This window comes from Phaseolus vulgaris, chromosome 6, assembly GCF_000499845.2.
Source record: "Phaseolus vulgaris cultivar G19833 chromosome 6, P. vulgaris v2.0, whole genome shotgun sequence".
In the NCBI taxonomy this organism is placed as follows: Eukaryota; Viridiplantae; Streptophyta; class Magnoliopsida; order Fabales; family Fabaceae; genus Phaseolus; species Phaseolus vulgaris.
In genome coordinates this window covers 7768570-7789543 of record NC_023754.2, presented here as the reverse complement: position 1 = coordinate 7789543, position 20974 = coordinate 7768570, and the positions used below count along the sequence as shown (strand labels likewise).

Below are 20974 nucleotides of genomic sequence, written 5' to 3'. Positions count from 1 at the left end.
GAAGAATTAAAATGATAACAATTATGTATTTAAAGAAATAAAATAAAAGTTTTTTTCCTATAATAAGTTTTCACATAACTTTTTAAATTATAAATTGATTTGAAAACTTGTGACGTGAATTTAAGGTTGAATAGCTTTTTTTTATCCATTTCTTAATTTATTTTTTCAATTTAGTCTCAATTTTAAATCGATTTTACCTTTCTCAACAATTTTTTTCAGCGTAAATAGGGACTAAACCTTACATGAAATGACCTACATTCTATGCCTCAAACTGGTTTCTGTGCAAACTGATTGTTATTGAAAAATTGCATTGATATTTTTACATTCATCGTAGGGCGAGTCCAAAGCAAATCATATCGCATAGTAATAACAACGATGATAAGTTGTTGCCCAAGAAAGTACAAGGCAATAAACAAAAACATCAAGAAGAAGGAAAGTTGAAGCACCTTGTCATTCCATAACTTTTCCAAACTTCCGCTTAACATTAGTTTTCTTATTACATAAAGTAACAACCTAAACTAGGGGTACCTAAAGTAATTACATTCCAAGAAGAAAATCATTAAAACATCTTCAAGCATAGAGTAATTACATGCCAAGAAGAAAATCACAAAAACATCTTCAAGCATCTATTTTCTTTCAACTATCTACATACACACAAAAACAAAAATCTATGTAACTTACCTTATTGACCTCGCAATCGTTTCAACAACCACTTTTTCCTTAATCTGTCTTCTAATTTCAAAAACATCAATGCCCTCTTCTCATCAAAACATAAATACTCACAAGCTTCGATGATGAGATCATCATCAAAGTCAGGCATATTTTGTACCTTTTCCACCACTTCCTCTAAGCACAGTGTCTTGTTAGTTTCAGTCAATGCATCAGCTATCCGACTTATATCTGCGGCCATAACACTCATCATTTGTAGCATAACATCACTAGTGCGCCTTCTTTTTGATGGTTGCATCGAATGTGATTGTGATGATGAAGGTCTCGCCCTTGTTTGCTCAGATGAGCCCTGCACTTCATCACTAGTATCATCATCATGGCTCATCTCTGCATCAGCCAACACCAGTGCTGGAGTTTCTGCATGCTCTTCATAGTTAGGTGTAATATTTACATCAAACCTCTCAAAGTTTTCGGACCAATTTCCAATTCCTTGCTCATTGCCAACAATCATACCTAATTCATGGTAGTTCTCTATGTGCCGGTCTCTCAAATGCTTAGCATCCGGATGTTTCTGAATAAACACGGGCCAACCATGAATCAGAAAAGCAGTGTTCACACTGCAACGTGATAAAGGTATGAAATATGCAGTTGAGGTTGTGGATGTAGTTGATACTAAATGAAACCAACCAACCAACTAATAATACAGACAAACAATACATGACTAATGTTGATGTATTTTGTTAGTTTTTATGATGGGTCCCTGGTTAAATTTAAACAGCTTGAAGTGACTAGGTGGGTAACAAATGATTGAAGATTATCACCATATCACTGGATTTATTGGCCTAAACTTGATAACCAATTAGGAGCTAACTAAAGTATTGCAATAGCAAATAAATATAATAAAAAATAACTTTGACACTAAATTAATATTAAGAAAAACTGAATATACCTCAATGTATTCATTCCATTCTAAGTCGGTTGCAACAACCATCTTACATCCCTCATCCCACTCAAAACTCCCTTGAGAGAGCATTTCCTTCAAAAGACCATACTGTTTCCTCCATGCGTTCAATCGGCTTATAATGTTTTCTTTCGTTATATTTAAACCAAATCTCTCATTTAGAGCAGTTAGAACAGCTATATATGCTGAGGTCTTGAAATTTTTCTCAAGTTTGTTTCCCAACAATACTTGATTGAATAGCAACTCTGTCAAGCAACGATCCATCTCATCTGTCCATGTCACATTCTTTCCTTTTTCTTTTGCAAAGTTGGTTCTACGGCAATATCTCTCTTGAACCTCCCTAACACCATTGTCTGTAGTCATACCCATATTAGCACAAGCACCACTCATGGGACTATTATGAGGATCACAATGACCTATAATTATGCACAATTCATTGTAGTTTCTGATAACTCGTCCTTTAAGGAGCCGAGCATCGGGGTTTTTCTGTTCCAGAAAGGTACACTTGTTATAAGTTGCAGAATATTATCATTATGCAGTAAAAAATGTCACACAGAAATTAAAAGTAGTCTTATAAGTACCTTAATATATTCATTCCATACAGAATCATTTGCAATGACCATTTTTCGCTTTTCATCCCATTCAAAGCTGCTCTGGTTAATAAGTTCCTTCAGAATATCATACTGTTTTTTCCATGTTTTAAGACGATTTTTCACATGTTCTTTTGTCAAATAGAGCTGAAACTTTTCATTGATAGCCAACACACATGCTTCAAATGCAGCAGGTCTCAATTTGTAGTCAAATTCACTTCTGTTGCCTTCTTTTATTTGCTGCACAAGGGTTGCACTTAAACAACTGTCCATGTCACTTGTCCACCTCATTTGCCTTCCTGGATCTCTAACATTGACATCATAGTTAACTGCATCACAAGGCTCAGATTCATCCCAATACAAAGGTTCATTGCCAAAGATAATGCAGAATTGATCATAGTTCTCAAAAACTCTACCGCGGAAGGTCCTTGCGTCTAGATGTGTCTGGCATTTTAGAGAGAATGAGTATCATGAAGTCATCAACATCAAAAGACTTGCACTATAATCTCAGGTTAAAATAATTAATAGTTATAAAAAATACACTCTTTAAATATATGCCTGAATACAGAAAAAATAAAGAATGAATGTTGTGAAGATATAAAATTACATTTCTAGACATCATGAAACTTTAATGCACAGCATTAAACTGAGATGCCATTAACGGACTAAGATCAGTTTAAGGTATATATACTCAAATATATGACTTGGATATATGGTGATACCTTCTCTCATGTGGCCAAAATCACTACAGATCAGATTTTTCTTGCTATGGTTGTCATTCACTATTGATCATTCCATCAACAAGACATTAAAAAATGTATTTCTTCATGGTGAACTAAATTAGGAGATCTATATGGTGCAGACTCCTGGCTTTGTTGCTTGGTGGAAGTCTACAAATTGTGGAGATCTCTATATATATGGTCTCAAACAATCTCCTAGAGCTTCGTTTGACAAATTTATCCATGTGATGTTGAAATTTGGATTGAAAGGAAGAGAAACAGGTGATTCGGTGTTCTATTGCCAAACTTCTCCCAAGAAATATGTTTATTTAATTGTCTATGTTGATGATACTGTTATCATAGGAAATGGTGTTGCTAAAATTTCCCAGGTGGAAGTACACCTATTTTTCACTTTCAAATCAAAGATCTTGATTGTTTAAAATACTTTCTTGGCATTGAGGTGGCCCATCAAAGGAAGCCATTGTGGTATCATAGAGAAAACGTGCTATGGACATTTTAGAGGAATCAGGCATGACTAAGTGTAGACCTGTTGATAGTCCTTTGCATCCAAATCAAAAAGCTAATGGTTGATCAAGGTAAGTCCTTTTTAGATATTGAAAGTACAAATGCCTTCTTAACAATTGACAAAAGATAGGTTCACAAAGCTACTCATGCACCCTAGATGTTATCCACAATTAATAGTGAGGATTGGTTTTCGTAGCTATATTTTGTGCATACATTTTTTTACCTCTTTTACCCTTCATATCCTTATCCTCTAACTAACTTTTTAGTTTCCATTATTTGCAAGAAACTACCCATAATGAACCGTCCTGATAAAAGATTGGAAGTGCTTTTTATCATATAGTTATAAAAAATATCTATTTTTATAACATTTTATATATATTTTATTAAAATTTTACTCTTTTTATGTTTTGGTAATGATTTTTCATTGCAATAACAGTTATATAAAAAAAATTTAATTGTATTCATAAATTTTTGTTTTCATAAAAAGGATGTGGACATACGGCCGCAACAGCGCCTCTTGTCACGCATGTGTTTCCACTAGTTATCTATAAAGACAATGGTTGATGAGTTTTAGAAAGAATTTATAAAAAAAATCATTTTCGCAATAGCTGAAAGGTTTACTCAACATGGGGGTCGGGGAGGAGATAGTGCTGGCTATCTAACAGTCCCATAGGAGACAACATACCCGGATGTAGTCATTCCATGTAGAATCACTTGCAATGATCATTTTCTTTGTTTCATCCCACTTAAATCCAGTATGAGACAGAATTTCCTTTAACTGTTCATACTGTTTCTTCCAGGTTTTAAGACGATTTTTAATGTTGAATTTTGTCAGATGAAGCCCAAATTTTGCATTTACTACTGAAACAGCTGCTTCATATGCTTCTGTCAGCAACACTTTATCTACTTTAAGCCCTTTCTTCACTTGGTCTACGAGAATCTTTCCAAGCCAATGGTCCATTTCAACTGTCCACCTGAGGTTTTTAGTCTGGTTTCCATCATGATGTATTTCAGACACAATGGCAAGATCTGGATCCCTCTTATCAACGGCAAAGTTTACATCTGTGTCTGTAACATTATCTGAAAGGCTAGCAATTACTTGTTCATTTCCCAGGATAGCACATAACTGGTCATAGTTTTCTATAGACTTTGCCTGGAAAATCCTTGCATCAGGGTGCACCTGCAGGTAGCATAAAAATATCGACCATCAACATAAAACTGTAAACTTATGAAATGCATACTGTAATCCATGTAACAAAATTACCTTGATGTAGTCATTCCAAACAGAGTTATCTGCAACAACCATCTTTTTTGTCTCATTCCACATAAATCCCCTTTGAGCGAGGAGTTCCTTCAAAATCCCAAACTGCTTCCTCCATGTCTTCAGTCGATTTTTTATGTGTCCTTTAGTGACATACATACCATACTTTTCATTCAATGTTTTTAATGCACCTGAAAATGCTGCTGGCTTCAAGATGTTATCCATTTTGTTCCCCTTTTTTACTTGCTCAGCAAGTACCTCAGTGAGGCACTTGTCCATTTCACTTGTCCAAACCATGTACTTTGCTTTCTCTTTGTCATTAGAACAACGAGTCTGGTATACTTTTGAATGCATCCCTGAAAATCCACATAATACACTATTATACTGTTTGCTTCAGGATTTTGTGTAAGGGAAAAGAACATCACAGCCACAGGGATGCAAATTCAGCCTAAAAATAAATAGAGCTCAATCAACTAAGACAAGAAAAGAACATGGTAAAACCCCACCCTACCCCACACAATTGTGAAAAGGCATGTCAGACGCTTAATACTATAAAGTCATGTCAGACACTGAAAACTTGTACCCAATGAACCTTGTGTTTTTGACATTACATAGCTATACAAACATAGATATTAATCTCGAATAGTGGAGCACAGAAGCTAACTCTAAAAATGCTATATGGGAATAGCACTAAACCGGATGGTCACTATTATAATATAAACTAACTAAATTATATGATATAAAATACTCAAAAACTAAACAAAAACCCAAAGTTAAAGAAATTCATGATAAATAAAAAAAGTCATAGTTTATTCACACAATCACTATAAAAGAGCTTTTGAATACTTTATAACAATCTTTGTTTATTTAGTTGAAAATTTGATCACATTAAGGAACATATTAACACAGCAAAGAACCAAGTATTGCAAATAGTCAACCCTTCTAACAAATAGGCTCAAGACCAACAATGTAATCAATCAAGTTTGGCATCTTAGAAAATAATCACTTATATGTTGCCAGCTTCTGAAACGGATTTTGAGTGCCCAACAGGTAGTTAACTCACCTGGTAGGCCTTCTGCTCTTGCAAGCCCAGGACTTTGGTTCGCTTCCAGAACAACAGGTTGATAAGTGACATGTATACCTGCCATAAATCCTCGCTGAGGTTGATCTTCTTCAACCTTACATGGAAGTAAACTTTCCCCTAATCTAAACTTTCCTATAAAATAAAAATAGAAGAAAAGTAGCTTTAAGAAACAGCATTATCTAAGAAATTTAACCTCCATCTACACATGTAGTAAATCTGGTGTTTTTCACGTACAGAACAAAAACAGCTAAATGGAGCCTGAAATCCAGATAATTTACAAGAAAAAGTTATTAAAACTCTTAAATATTATGAGGAAATGGAAATTGACTGACATAATTGATACATACACGTAACATGATGTTCCTCAATCATAGAATAATTTGTCGTAAATCCACACATACAACAACAATAATAATAATAATAAAGAGAAAATATTAAAGAAAATACAGCAATTTATATCAAGACCAGAAATACTGCACCTAGAAGAGAGAGAAAAAACTACTTTCAGTTCAGACTAAGAGGGAGCACTCAAACTCAAAGGACCATTAAGAGAATAAAATATAAAAATATAAAAAAAAAATCTCAATTAACAATCAAGCTTAAAAAATTAAAAAAGGATAAGAAAACCCCAAATGCGAGTTCTTCGGAAATTGAATTTTGGTTGTGAGTGAAATTTCACTTGGTACCCGGTAATCGAAATTGAAGAAGGGAGTGACCTGTCATGGTGGCCGGAACTTCTTTTCCGGCGAGAATTCCGTTTGAATGGCGGAGGCACTGTCTTGGGAATCGGATATGTGTTCTTCCGTTTACATGGGAGCCGCGAAGATTTCACTTGTTTTTTAATTTTGTTTTACTGGGATGCAAACAACTTCTCAACTTTTGAGAGCTTAGTTTTATTAAAAAGAACAAATATGAATGAAATAGGCATCTAGTTAAATTCTCACTCGTTTTCACTAGAAATTAAAAGAGAAAGATTTTATGGAAAATATTAAGAAAGTGTATGAAAAAAATAGAGTACATTTAAAAATTATAGAAAAATTGTATTTTCTCTATTCAAAATTGTAAAATGAAAAATGAAAAAGTGTTTTTAAAAAAATGTATAAATAAGTTTAACTAAATCTTATTTCTTTAAATATTTAATTTTTTTTAATATTATAATAAAATATAATTAAATATTATAGATGTTAATTATAATTACTTATTTAGTTTCAGATATTATATATAATCAATTATTTTATTTTATTTTTATTTCTCTTGTTAGTATATCTACTATTATATATAATTTTTACTTTTTTTTAAATGATATATTTGATTCAATGAATTATTTTATATATTTTCTTATATCAATAGTAATTTTTTCGTATTTATTTTCAATATTTTAATTTAACACCATATTAAAGAGAGAAAAATATAAAATAATTTATTGAATCAAATCAAATGTTTATAAAATAGTAAAAATTATGTACAAACTAATGAAAAAAAAATAATTCATTATATATAATATTTGAAAACTAAATAACAAATTATACATAATATTTACAATAGTTAATTATATTTTATTCTAAATGAGAGATTAAAATGTTAATTTACAATATATAAGTAATATATAAGTAGAGACAATTTTCACCTTACGAAGTTGGTTTTATAAGGAGTTGGATTTAAACTCGCTTCTTAATATGATATCAAAGTTTATCCTAACTAGTGAGGTTTGTGAGGCGTAGTGTGTCACACGTTATCGAACCCTATTAGACCACCTACATATATCTAGTCCCACGCTCGAGATGTATGTGCCTTGATGTGACAAAGTGAGTTGAAGATCTCACATTGACTAAAGATAAGGTCAATTTACACTATATAAGTTAGGACAGTCTTCACCTCATCAAGTTAGTTTTGTGAGGATCAGTTAGGTTTAAACTCACTTTTTAATCTCACTCTATCTAAAGTTCTAGGTTGATGAGTCATTATTTTCTCTATTTTATGTTCTATTTAAATCTACTCTAAAGAAATTACAAAAAGAGACATTAATGGATGCTCATCTCCTAAAGCTTGTGCCATTCTCTTAGTAATCCTCTAAGGCATGGTGGATGATGAGATCATGGATTGAGCTTGGGCCTACTATTTAAGAAGACTAATAGGAAGAACTTTAAATGCTTTGGACCTTGTGCATTCCTCCTATTGATGAGGTCTTCCTTTCCTTGTTGAGATGACCCTTCAAAGTTGGCATCCATGGTCATCTTCTTGAGGATTTGGGTTGTATCACCTCCTTTGGAACACTCTTGATAGATAAGAGAGAAATCAAGGTCATCTTTATAGATTTCCTTTATGTAATCAAAACCTAAGTATTGAACATCTAAAACATTTAGCAAGGTATATCTTCTTGAAAGAGCATTCGCAACCACATTTATTTTACCTTGCTTATGTTTCATCACATAAGGAAATTGCTCAAGGAACTCCACCCACTTGGCATGTCTCTTGTTAAGCTTGATTTGACTTTTCAAATATTTAAGGGATTCATGATCACTATGGATCACAAACTCCTTTGGAAAAAAGAAGTGTTGCCAATTTTGCAAAGCTTTAACAAGAGCATAAAGCTCTTTATCATAAGTGGAGTAGTTGAGATGACTCCCTTTGAGTTTCTCAAAAAAATAAGCTATGGGGTGGCCCTCTTGAAGGAGAACAACCCCAATGCCTATGTTAGAGGCATTACATTCTATTTCAAATGTCTTAGTAAAGTTAGGAATGGCTAAAATAGGGGCCTTAGTCAATTTTTCTTTCAAACTTTCAAAAGCTTCTTTTTGTTCTTGTCCCCATTTAAAAACCACATCCTTCTTTACTATGGCATTTAGAGGTGCGACAATGGTACTAAAGTTTTGCACAAACCGCCTATAAAAACTAGCAAGTCCATGAAAACTTTGTACCTCATTAACATTGGTGGGTGTTGGCCAATGTTAAATTGCTGCAACCTTTTCTTTATCTACATGCTCCTCTTTAGAACTCACAACAAACCCTAGGAAGTCTATATGATCTAGTGCAAACATACATTTAGCATGATTAGCATACAAACTCTCCTTTCTAAGGGTTTCTAATACTTACCTAACATGTAACTCATGATCCTCTAAAGACAAGTTATAGATAAGAATGTCATCAAAATAAACTACTACAAACTTGTGAATGAAAGGTCTTAAAACATGGTGCATGAGTCGCATGAAGGTACTAGGAGCATTAGTTAAGCCAAAAGGAATGACTAATCACTCATATAAACCAAATTTGGTCTTAAAAGCGGTTTTCCATTCATCCCCCGGTTTAATCCGAATTTGATTATAACCACTCTTAAGATCAATTTTGGAAAATATTTTAGACCTATGTAATGCATCCAACGAGTCATCTAATCTTGGGATGGGATGCCTATACTTTATGGTTATTTGGTAAAGAAGTATCGGGTACAAAGTCTATTTGGTGCTCAATGCCCCTTAGAGGAGGTAATCCTTTTGGGGGGGTCTTGAAAAACATCATTAAATTCCTTTACCAAATTTTCCAAAAAATGAGGACTATCTAACACCAACTCACTCTCAAGGGTCCTAGAAATAGCTATAAACATATTCTTTTGAGAAAGCATTACCTTTTTGACCTCTTGGTGGGAAATGAGAAGGTTTCTCTTGGAATTCTTTTTTTCTTTTTCGATCTTGTTAGAATTGATGGCTAGAACAAGACGGGGGGGAGGGAGTTGAATTGTTTATAAAATATTTTCACAAATACTCTCCTTAGAATGAATCTTTAACAATCAACTCAGAAAAGCAATTCAGAAAGCCAATCAAATGGACAAACAAAAATAGATATCAGAATTATAACCGGTTAAAATCATGATTTAACTGGTTGTTTATGACAACGGAAAATATCAAAAAGTTATGGAGAGAAGAGATAGAGAGAATTACACACAAGGTTTATACTGGTTCACTCAATTCCAGAGCTACATCCAGTCCTCAATCAAACCACTGAGTATTTCACTATGTAACCAATCACAGATTACAAACACACACCACAAAGAGGTGACTTTGAATCCCACAAAGCCTACTCACCCTCTTTGCACACAGCCAACACCTCAAACCAGAATCATGCTGACTTTACAGGATTTTACAACAGTTTTACAGTGTGTAATATGAACAATTATAAGAAAACTAAACAACGGTAGAAAACACTAGGAATTATAGTACACCAGAAACCCTATTGATCAGTTTTTGAATCACAACAAAGATTAAAAGCAATCTTGCTAAACTTGGTAAAACACCTTTTCACAAACAGTTGGTAATCTCTCAAATCAATCTCAAATCAGAGTATAAAACTTCTCTTGTTCATCAATCATTAAAACATTTGGAAGAAGACTATTTTTATAATCCTTGAGAAACTACCGTTAAAGGCATATTTGAACAACTGAACCCGTTAAAACAGGTTTTCAAAAAATTGTTATGAAAACTTACATTTAATCGGTTAAAACTGCGATTTAACCGGTTAAAAGGTTTTGGCAGTTATACAACTGATTCAAAAAACAGTTTCAAAACTTTTTTGCCAGCTAAGTGGCAAATAATCGATTGTCTCGAAACTTTAATCGGTTGTTTTTCCCTTTGCATGGAAAAACACTTTAATCTCTAAAACAGATTGAAATAATCTTTGTTTGAGAATCAAGACTCATCTTACAAAGATTCTAAACCCCATAACAAAACATAAACCTAAAACACAACACAACTTCAGGCTTCATGAGGATTTGATACATCAAAGCTTCCCATCTTCAACAATCTCCCCCTATTTGATGGAGACAAATCCTTGGGATGCTTATAAGAATGTTCTTTGTTTAGAATCTGTTGAATGCTGCATTCACTGAACAAACACAAAATAATCTAGTCCAAAAAAGATATGCACCATGCATCAGTTTTCAAATAAGCAGAGCTGTATAAGAACAATCGGTTATTTCGCAGAGATAACCGGTTAAAATTCTGTAAACTAGAAAACAACAGTTTTAAAACTCCAAAATTTAAAGTAGTTTAACACAATTGAGAACATTACAGCTCCTAACAACACTTCTCCCCCTATTTGTCTCATCAATTAGACAAATGGTAGGATTAAAAACAACATAAGGAAAAGAGAAATTTAAAATTTGTTAAGCAAAAAAGAAGGGCTATCCTCCCTTTGAAATTGCAGTTCCAGAATCTGTCTCTGAAATTCTTCAATTTGATCATCAAGAGTAGAGAATTGTGTATCCATGTTGGAAAACATTGACTCGCACATTTCATAGAGGTTCCTTTGATTGTCAGCAAAGGTATCCATTCTATTGATCATTTGCATTTCAAAGGATGACGTGTTTGGAATCCTTTCTTCCATGTTGATGTTATGATGTACACCTTGATGAGAATCAAAAATATTTTGTTAATAGGAGGAATGGACAAGGGCCAAATCATTTAAAGTTCTTCTTGTTGGTCTTTTCAAAAGATGAGGCCCAAGAAGGCCAAAGCCCAAGAAGCCCAAGTCCATCCCATGAGGGGCAAGGCCAAGCATTAAATAAAAGAGCATAATTTGAATTACTCTTGTATAGTTGTAGGAGGTGTGGATATTAAATAAAGGAGTGTGAATATGTAAAATAAAGTCACATTGTCCATGTGACTTAGGAGAGTAGGTATAGGTGTAGTTTTTAGGAGGTGTCATAGTAGAAAAAAGGTCACACCTCCCATGTGACTTGTTTTTTGTGGGAATTTCAAATGAGTTTCATTTGAATTTTCCCACCTATTTTTCAGCACCCTCACACTATAAATAGAGGTGTGGGCTCTTGTAAAATTCAGAATTGGATAATTGCTATAGAGAAACTCTACTCATTTGGAGAGAGATTTGTGTGAGATTTGGATCTCCTTGCTTGGTCTCATCTTGTGAGCTTTTGGAGAGTTTCAAGTGGCGGCTTCCTTCACTCATCTTGGGACCCCATCACCAAGTGGCGTGAGCAACTCCAATTCCCATTCCAGCCGAGCTTCATTCACCTAAGTTTCATTCCTTTCATCTCCATTTGCAATTTCAATCGGTAGTTTAGAATTTCTTTAGTGTTCTTCATCTTTCCACCGAATATTTTGTGTTCCTTGTGTTGTTTCTAATTTCTGTTCGGTACCTTGCGTTCTTGATTCATTTGTGTTTAGTAATCTTGTTCCATGAATGTTTTTACAAAGAGATAGCACTCTTAATGAGTTTGGATCATCATTTTGGACGGCTATGTCTCCATTGATGATTCCTTAAGCTTCCTTGATTCCATTTCTGTTTTCAGCTTGCTGTTTTTATTTCTTGCTTTCCTTCAATTCCGCCAAGTGTTTGTGATAAGGACATGGCACTCATTGTTCAATGAGTTTGGCTTCTCTCTTGGATGGCATTATCCTCCATTGAGATGACCTTAAGTCTCCTTAATGTTGTGTGTTTTGTTAAAATGTCAATCCAACTCATATCACACCTTCTTGAGTTTCAATAGCAGGTTCATCTTGCACTGCTGTCTCTTCAGTTTCATTTCCTTCATTAGTTCCACTTGGGCCAGCTTGATCACCATCCTTGCTTACCCATCTTCCACCAATCTTAGTAAATCCCATCTTACTTAAGGATCCACTGTTGATCTAACTGGAGGGTTTGATTACTTATGCTAGCTCTCCTTCTATATCCACTTCAAAATAGTGAAGAAAATTAGAAATCAAAATGGCATAGGGATAATGAAAGTCATATAACCTCATAGCTTTTTGCATGTGCTCTTTGATTGTGTGAATCCAGTTGATCTTCACTTTATTCATGATGCAGTAGATCAAGAGAAGATCTTCTTTAGATAGAGTTGAATGGTTGCTCCCCCTAGGTGTGAGAATCCATGAAACTATGAAGGCCACAAGCCTTTCATCAAGCTTCAATCCACCAACAGAAAAATTCCTCACTTTGGAGTGGGGATTCTTGAGACAACCTTTGTAAAACTGGTTTCCCATGTTAATTCTTAGTCCAGAAGACTTCAGCCCGGTCACAGCAGACCATACCTCACTTGTGATGATCATATATACACCTTTGACATGAGAAACAAGTGAGTCACCATCAAAATGAAGGTTAGTGTAAAATACCTTTACAAGATCAGGATAGATATTCCCTGTAAGTTCTAGGAATCTCTTCAACTTTTGTCCTTTGAGAATAATCCTCACAGAATCCAACTTTTGTTGTTTCATCCATGTGAAGGAAACAACTTTTGGGGTATTCACATTTTTTCTACTTGTCTCAAGTAAATACTTGTTGATGAGATTGGTATCTCCTACAAACCATCCTTCAAGCTTTCTAGAGCTTTTGACACCCCTTGATTTCATCCTTTTTGCAGATGGAGGAGTTCCAGCCATTGCTTAAATCAGAAACAGTTTTTGGAAAGAAAGCTTTTAGAGAGATATAGAAATAATAGTTTTATATCAATCGGTTATTTGTGAGTGAAAACAACAACTATGCATTGGGTTTTATAGCAGAGAACACCTGGTCAAAGCTGACTGTATTCAACATAAAAAATGAATCAAATATGAACCATAAAGCTGACATAGTCAGTCAAATCAGAAAGGTACAGATTCACATGTGATATTTGACCAAACATTTAAGACAATTTTGATTTTCAAGATAAGTAGAGATCTGATCTATTAAAAGCAAATGTAACAGAGTTAAACTGTACTCAATCATACAATTAATGCTCTTTTGACCATACACGTCACTAGGTTTAATAGAAACACAAACCAGAATTTAAAAACCAAAAAATAGATTTATCCAGAGCTTATCAGATACAAAATAATATGTTGTTTCGAGGAAACAATCGGTTAAATTTCTGTTCTGAAGAATTTTTATTTTTTTTTAAAAAAAAACACATGTTGCATATAGTCATTATGTTTTAACATGTTTGCAAGCTATTAGATGTATGAAGAGTAGATGGAGCACATAGGAATTACATATAGAAACATAGCGAAGCATATTGAATTGAATTTTGAACACCAATAGTTCTAAACAAAGAATGAGAATTTAATTCTCAGATCACTGATTTTCTAATTACAGAAGTTCAAGAAACCAGCACTAGACTTTGATATGTTGGCATGTACAAAACATCCAGTCCTTGCTGAACCTTTAAAAAGAAATCAGAAATCTGTAAAACAGAACTTTGTCAAATCTCAAGATTTGATCCCTTGAAGAATTTGAGACCTTCAGTGTTAGATTTATCTTTTGTATTAACAATACATCTAGGAATCCACTTATAAATGCCTTTAGGTACAAGAGATTTACGAAACCTGCAATACCTGATAGAATGGCCTTTCTCCATACAATAGAAGCATGTAACAACTGGTTGAAACGACATTTTAACCAATTGTTTTTCTAGAAAATTTGAAAAAGGTTTTGTAATATTTTTTTCTTTGCTTTGAGGGTAAAACCCCAAACTTGCTTTTCCAAATACACATTTCTGTGAGGCTAAAACATCTTCAAAATTGGACGTTCCAGTTGTAAGCTTGTCCAAGGTTTTCAAAAGATAGCAAATCTTATTTTCAAGAAGTTCACAATTTTCACAAGCTTTTATCTCACAACTGCAAGAAGAATTTTTGTAGATTAAATCCAGATTTTCTAAATCTTCTTTTGTTTTGCATAGCTCTTCCTCTAGATCCTTAACTTTATTTTCTAACCAGTTATTTAATACTTTCAACCGATTGAGAGAAAGTCCCAATCGGTTGGCTTCATCATGAGTTTCATAAAAAGCATTAAGCAATTGATCATAGGTGGTACCTTTACTTGTTGAAGTAGAATCCATGCTACTTGTTACTGATGCTAGAAGGCAAAGATTGGCTTCCTCATCATCTGAAGAACTTGAGGATGAGACATCAGTGTCATCCCATGCTATATATGCTTTCTTAGCTTTTCCCTTTTTCTCCTTTTTGAAGTCTCCCTTTTCTTTGACTTCATTGTTTGGACATTCAGACTTGATATGACCTTGTTCAACACAGCCATAACAAGTATACTTATTAGAATTGAATTCACTAGATTTCTTTGAATCATACCTTTTAGAAGCTTTTCTCTTTCTCAAGAATTTGCTGAATTTTCTTGATAACAAACTTATGTTCTCTTCTTCACTTTCACTCGAAACTGGTTGTTGTCTGCTAGCTTTAAGTGCTATGCTCTTGTTATGCTTGTCTTCACTTTCTTGAACAACAAGCCTTTGAATCTCAATTTCATGTTCTCTTATTTTACCGAAAAGAGATGCTACAGTCATTGAGGTGAGATCCTTTGATTCAGAAATGGCAGTAACCTTTGGCTGCCATGTTCTATCAAGACACTTCGGTACCTTGATGTTAAGCTCTTCTTCATCAAACTTCTTACCAAGACTTATAAGATGATTCACAATCTGAGAAAACCTCTTCTGCACATCACATATGGATTCTCCCTTTTGCATTTTGAAGAGTTCATACTCTTGAATCAGAGCAGGCTTCCTAGCTCTCTTCACATCAGTTGTGCCTTCGTGTGTGACCTCCAAGATGTCCCACATTTCTTTAGCCGAGCTGCATTGTGAAACCCTGAAAAACTCATCACAACTTAGAGCAGATGTTATAATATTTTTGGCTAACCAATCAAATTTAACTTTCTTACTTTCTGCCTCAGTCCACTGAGATGAAGGTTTATCAATTAAAACATCATCTTTCTTAACTTGAGGTACAAAAGGACCATTTTCAATTGACTCCCAAATGCCTTTATCAGTAGAGTATATAAAAATCTGATTCTCACTTTCCAAAATTGGTAATTAACTCCACACAACAAAGGTGGCCTGTTTATTGAGGCACCTTCCCCAAAGGGCATTTTATCAGCCATCAAAAGATTATCAAAAAACAGAAACAAACTTGAGTAACTTTCAAGAACCTTGCTCTTGATGCCAATTGTTAGAATTGATGGCTAGAACAAGAGGGGGGGTTGAATTGTTTATAAAATATTTTCACAAATACTTTCCTTAGAATGAATCTTTCACAATAAACCTAGAAAAGCAATTCAGAAAGACAATAAAAACGACAAACAAAAACAGATATCAAAATTATAATCGGTTAAAATGACGATTTAACCAGTTGTTTATGACAACGGAAAATATCAAACAGTTATGGAGAAAAGAGATAGAGAGAATTACACAAAAGGTTTATACTGGTTCACTCAATTCCAGAGCTACATCCAGTCCTCAGTCAAACCATTGAGTATTTCACTATGTAACCAATCACAGATTACAAACACACACCACAAAGAGGTGACTTTGAATCCCACAAAGCCTACTCACCCTTTTTGCATACAACCAACACCTCAAGCCAGAATCACACTGACTTTACAAGATTTTAAAACAGTTTACAAAGTGTAATATGAACAATTACAAGAAAACTAAACAACGGTAGAAAACACCTGGAATTACAGTACACCAGAAACCCTATTGATCAGTTCTTGAATCACAACAAAGCTCAAAAGCAATCTTGCTAAACTTGGTAAAACACCTTTTCACAAACAGTTGGTAATCTCTCAAATCAATCTCAAATCAGAGTATAAAACTTCTCTTGTTCATCAATCATTAAAACATTTGGAAGTAGACTATTTTTATAATCCTTGAGAAGCTACCGTTAAAGGCAGATTTGAACAGCTGAACCAGTTAAAACAGGTTTTCAAAAAACTGTTATGAAAACTTACATTTAATCGGTTAAAACTGCAATTTAACTGGTTAAAAGGTTTTGACAGTTATACAACTGATTCAAAAAACAGTTTCAAAACTTCTTTGCCAGCTAAGTGACAAACAACCGATTGTCTCGAAACTTTAATCGGTTGTTTTTCCCTTTGTATGGAAAAACACTTTAATCTTTAAAACAGATTAAAATAAGCTTTGCTTGAGAATCAAGACTGATCTTACAAAGATTCTAAACCCCATAACAAAACCTGTACCGGCCAGGTCATCGGGTGTGATGACGTGTCTAGCACGTGACCACGTGAGGCGGGTTTAGCAGAGCACGTGGCTAAAGAAGGGCGAGTGGTTCAGAAGCTAGTGTAGTCACCGTTTGTTGAAGCGGCGTGCTACAACGTACATGATCAGATGTCGCCGAGATCGTATAACGTCGACGTGTTGACGATGGGAGATCAGGTGGTCTGACGCCGCCGCGAGGAGCACATCGCCGGATCTCCCAGTAAGCTCAGTTGAAGCTGATGAAGGCTCAGAAGTGTAAGTTCAAGTGTACAATTCCAGTGAGGCATCGGCCGCAGAGACGCCACCTTGTGTTTTCAGGTTCCCTGAGGAAGCCTTTGTGGTGTGGACTTGAAGGGCACGTGGAGTCAAGCTGGTGAGGAGGTTCGTGACAAGGCAACGCTTTGGCGGTAAGTCAACTGGCAGGATCATCTGGCGCCCACCGTGGGCCGTATAAAAGGTGATTCCCAACCATAGTTCGTGTTTGTTGTGGTTTCGGTGTTTTCTGTTCGACTGCTCGCTATCGCAGTCGATTCCTGGAGTTTTCACCGTTTGTTTGGAGTTTCTTTGAGTTGCTAAGTTTGCTGAGAAAAGATGAGGACAACACGGTCAAGTTCAGTCGCTCCGTCAACAGACGAAGATGTTGTGTCCATGACATAAGTGATGGACATGATGAGGACGCTGCAGGAGAACGTGGCTGCATCGCGTTCTGAACAGAAAAAGGATGCATGAGGCGCTGGTGGCCTCGCAAGATAGGAATGAGGAGCTCAACAGGGTTAACGAAGAGCTGCGCAAAGCCCTGCAGGAGCGGGAGGAGCGTGCGGTCGGGGACAGATTTGCACCCCCATCCCCACCGCGCAGCTTCCCCATGCCATTTTCCCAAGAGATCATGGACTCGGTGGTCCCGGCTAACACTGTGGCGGTGAAAACGTCTTTCACTGGGGTGGAGGACCCTGAGGCCCATCTCACGGCGTTTCATACTTAGATGATGCTCTCGGGGGGGTCGGACGCGGTTTATTGTAAGGTGTTCATGAGCACTCTTAGTGGAACAACGTTGGACTGGTTCGTCAGTATACCTACTGGCCACATTACCACTTTTCAACAGTTTTCCAAGATGTTTGTTGAGCAGTATATAGTGAACAAGGCACCACCATTGGTGTCTTACGACTTGTTTGACGTGAGACAGTACCAGGGGGAGTCCCTGAAGGATTTCCTGAATAGATTCGGGGCCCAGATAGTCCGCTTGCCAGGTAAAGACGAAGAGATGTTTGTACACGCCTTAAAAAAGGGTGTGTTACCTGGGCCCTTTAGTGAGTCACTTATCAGGAGTCACCCCGCCACGTTTGCTGAAATCCGGTGACGTGCTGTGGCCCACATTGCCGCCGAGAGCGAAGTCTCCGAGAAAAGGGGAAACGTGGCCCTAGCCAAACCACCGCGCGCCCAGACGAGGGTCCAGCCGCAAAGAGTAATGGAGGCAGCGGCGGGGAAGAGGGACCAGAGGATGCGTCATCCTTATGATCCTAAGAAGAGTAATGGGAAGGGGAAGGGGCCAGGGCGGCCCAGAGAGACTAATCGCCCACCAAGGTATGAGTTCGTGATAGTGTTGGCTGATCTGATCACCAATCCGAATATCGCCGCCAGGCTCAAAGTGCCTGAGAAGACGACAGAGAAGGTTTTGGGTCCAAAACCAGACACGTGGTGTGAGTTCCATAAGAGCTTTAGCCACTCCATCAACTCGTGTTTGGCTTTGGGATACCAACTCGCCGAGTTGGTCAAGTGCGGATTCCTGAAAGATTACTTCCTAGAAAAGCAAGCGGGCAAATCAGCGGGTTCCCAACCAGCGAGCAACGAAGGACAACAGCACGAGGTGCCCGTCCACAGTGAGATCCACACCATAGCTGGTGGATTTTCAGGTGGAGGGTGCACTGCATCGCAGCGCAAGAAGTACGCGAGGTCGGTGATGTCAATGGAAGTCTTTGAGGACCACTCACCCGACGTGGACATCACGTTCACCAAAGGAGACCTTAGGGACGTTGTACCTCACGACAACGACCCTATTGTGATCTCACTTGTCACGGCGGGAAGGACAGTCCACCGGGTGCTGGTCGACCAAGAGAGCTCGGCAGATGTAATGTTTTGGCCGACTTTTGAAAAATTACAACTGTCCCCCGATCAGCTGAGGCCATATGGGGGCTGCCTGTACGGTATCGCCGGCGATCAAGTGGAGGTAAGGGGGTATATTGAGTTGAGGACGACCTTCACAGATGGTTTGGCCTCACGAACAGAGAGGATCAGGTATCTTGTTGTAAACGCTCCGTCGGCGTACAACATACTGTTGGGAAGGCCAACGCTCAACAGAACGGGGGTTGTGCCTTCGACAAGGCACATGAAGGTCAAACTACCGTATTTGGAGGGTTTGATCATCACCATTCGCTCTGACCAAAAGGAGGCGAAGAAGTGTTACGAAAACAGCCTAAAAAACAAGAGGTCTGTGTGCCACGTAACCACAACGCCTCCCTCTGGCGCGGAGCCTGCGCAGGAAACCCGGCGGCGAGTTTCGGATACGGTGTTGGAGGTGGCCGCCGGGGCCGATGTGCCTATGGAGGACATAGAGGCGAGGTCCAAGAGCGCCGCTCGGTTGGAGGGAGAAAGAAGCTGCTCGGAGACCGCCAGAGAAACAGGTGTCGCGAGGGCGCTGATCGCCAGTGAAAAGAAGCCTAAGCCAGTGGAGGAATGGCTTGAGAAGGAGATCATCGGTAAGGTGTTTAAGCTGGGGAGAACCTTGGATAGCGAGACGCAAGACCAAATCGCCAAAGTGATTAGTAGACACTTGGATGCCTTTGCGTGGGCTGCTTCAGACATGCCGTGAATTGACCCCGACTTCTTGTGCCATCGCTTGGCAATGGATCCCCAAGTCAGGCCTATCCGCCAAAGAAGGAGAAAGTTCAACGAGGAGAAAAGGCAGGCGATCAAAGACGAAACGTAAAAACTCCTCGCAGCAGGCCACATAAGAGAGATTTAATATCCAGAATGGCTCGCCAATGTCGTTCTGGTCAAGAAGAGTAGTGGAAAGTGGCGGATGTGTGTCGACTTCACAGACCTGAACAAGGCCTGTCCAAAGGATTCTTATCCTTTGCCGAGTATAGACGCCCTTGTAGACAGTGCATCAGGGTGCAAGCTGCTCAGTTTTCTGGATGCCTTCTCGGGGTACAACCAAATCAAAATGCACCCCATGGATGAAGAGAAGACTGCCTTCATGACGGAAAGGTCATGCTACTGCTACAAGGTGATGCCCTTCGGGCTGAAGAACGCGGGAGCCACGTACCAAAGGTTAATGGACAAGGTGCTCGCGCCTATGCTCGGAAGGAATGTGCAAGCATATGTTGACGACATGGTCATGACGTCCCTGGAGAAAAATAAGCACGTCGCCGATTTAGAAGAGTTGTTCATCACAATAGCCAGGTACAAGCTGAAACTGAACCCTGAGAAGTGTGTTTTTGGCGTGGAAGCAGGGAAATTTCTGGGATTTCTCCTGTCGGAGATGGGAATCGAGGCTAACCCCGAGAAATGTGCCGCCATTTTGGCAATGAGGAGCCCCGCCAATGTGAAGGAGGTGCAGCAGCTCATGGGGCGGATGACCGCTCTGTCCCGATTCGTATCGGCAAGTGGAGAGAAGGGCCACCCATATTTCCAGTGTTTGAAGAGGAACAACAGGTTCGTCTGGACGAAGGAGTGTGAGGAGGCCTTCATAAGGCTCAAAGAATATTTGGCGAGCCCACCAGTTTTATGCAAACCCCAAGCCGCAACGCCACTCAGGCTGTATTTTGCCATAACTGAGAGGGCAATAAGCGCAGTGCTCGTCCAGGATCAAGATCAGGTCCAAAGGCCCATCTATTTTGTTAGCAAGGTGCTGCAAGGCCCAGAGGTGAGGTACTAGGCCCTAGAAAAGGCAGCGTTAGCGGTTGTATTTTCGGCGAGAAGACTACGTCATTACTTCCAGAGCTTTACGGTGTTGGTAATGACTATTTGCCAATCCAGAAGGTTCTGAAGAAACCAGATGTAGCTGGAAGGATGGTGAAGTGGGCGGTTGAGCTGTCGGAATTCGACATCAAATATGAGCCCCGGGGATCGATCAAGGGGCAAATTTTCGCTGATTTCGTGGTCGAGCTGTCCTCCGAAAT

The 20974-nt window shown here is 37.7% G+C and overlaps 2 protein-coding genes across 5 annotated transcripts; both read right to left on the bottom strand.

Annotated features, from left to right (window-relative positions):
- Positions 1–421: 421 nt before the first annotated feature.
- LOC137831028 (uncharacterized) lies at positions 422–6740 on the bottom strand. Of its 4 annotated transcripts, none has more exons than XM_068638516.1 (8): positions 6526–6740; positions 5789–5941; positions 4729–5081; positions 4150–4644; positions 2212–2664; positions 1619–2116; positions 1183–1240; positions 422–1086 (listed from the first exon to the last, which is right to left on the bottom strand). In XM_068638516.1, the coding sequence occupies exons 1-8, from the start codon at positions 6530–6532 to the stop codon at positions 683–685; spliced, it is 2421 nt and encodes an 806-aa protein (XP_068494617.1). In that variant the 5' UTR covers positions 6533–6740; the 3' UTR covers positions 422–682. The 4 variants fall into 4 exon arrangements, with proteins under 4 accessions (XP_068494617.1, XP_068494616.1, XP_068494615.1 ...); XM_068638515.1 differs by having other exon boundaries at positions 6496–6675; XM_068638514.1 differs by having other exon boundaries at positions 422–1240.
- Positions 6741–13991: 7251 nt separating this feature from the next.
- LOC137833308 (uncharacterized) lies at positions 13992–15359 on the bottom strand. Its single transcript, XM_068641666.1, has one exon. The coding sequence runs from the start codon at positions 15357–15359 to the stop codon at positions 13992–13994; it is 1368 nt and encodes a 455-aa protein (XP_068497767.1).
- Positions 15360–20974: the final 5615 nt, after the last annotated feature.

Bases quoted from the DNA above. Each gene is read 5' to 3' on its own strand.
- LOC137833308 (XM_068641666.1), bottom strand. From the start codon at position 15,359: ATGTGGGACATCTTGGAGGTCACACACGAAGGCACAACTGATGTGAAG.
- LOC137831028 (XM_068638513.1), bottom strand. From the start codon at position 6,532: ATGACAGGTCACTCCCTTCTTCAATTTCGATTACCGG. The intron at 5,942-6,495 runs GTACCAAGTGAA...TTTATTTTATAG, and splicing joins TCTTCAATTTCGATTACCGG to GAAAGTTTAGATTAGGGGAA. The intron at 2,117-2,211 runs GTACTTATAAGA...TTTCTGGAACAG, and splicing joins TATGGAATGAATATATTAAG to AAAAACCCCGATGCTCGGCT.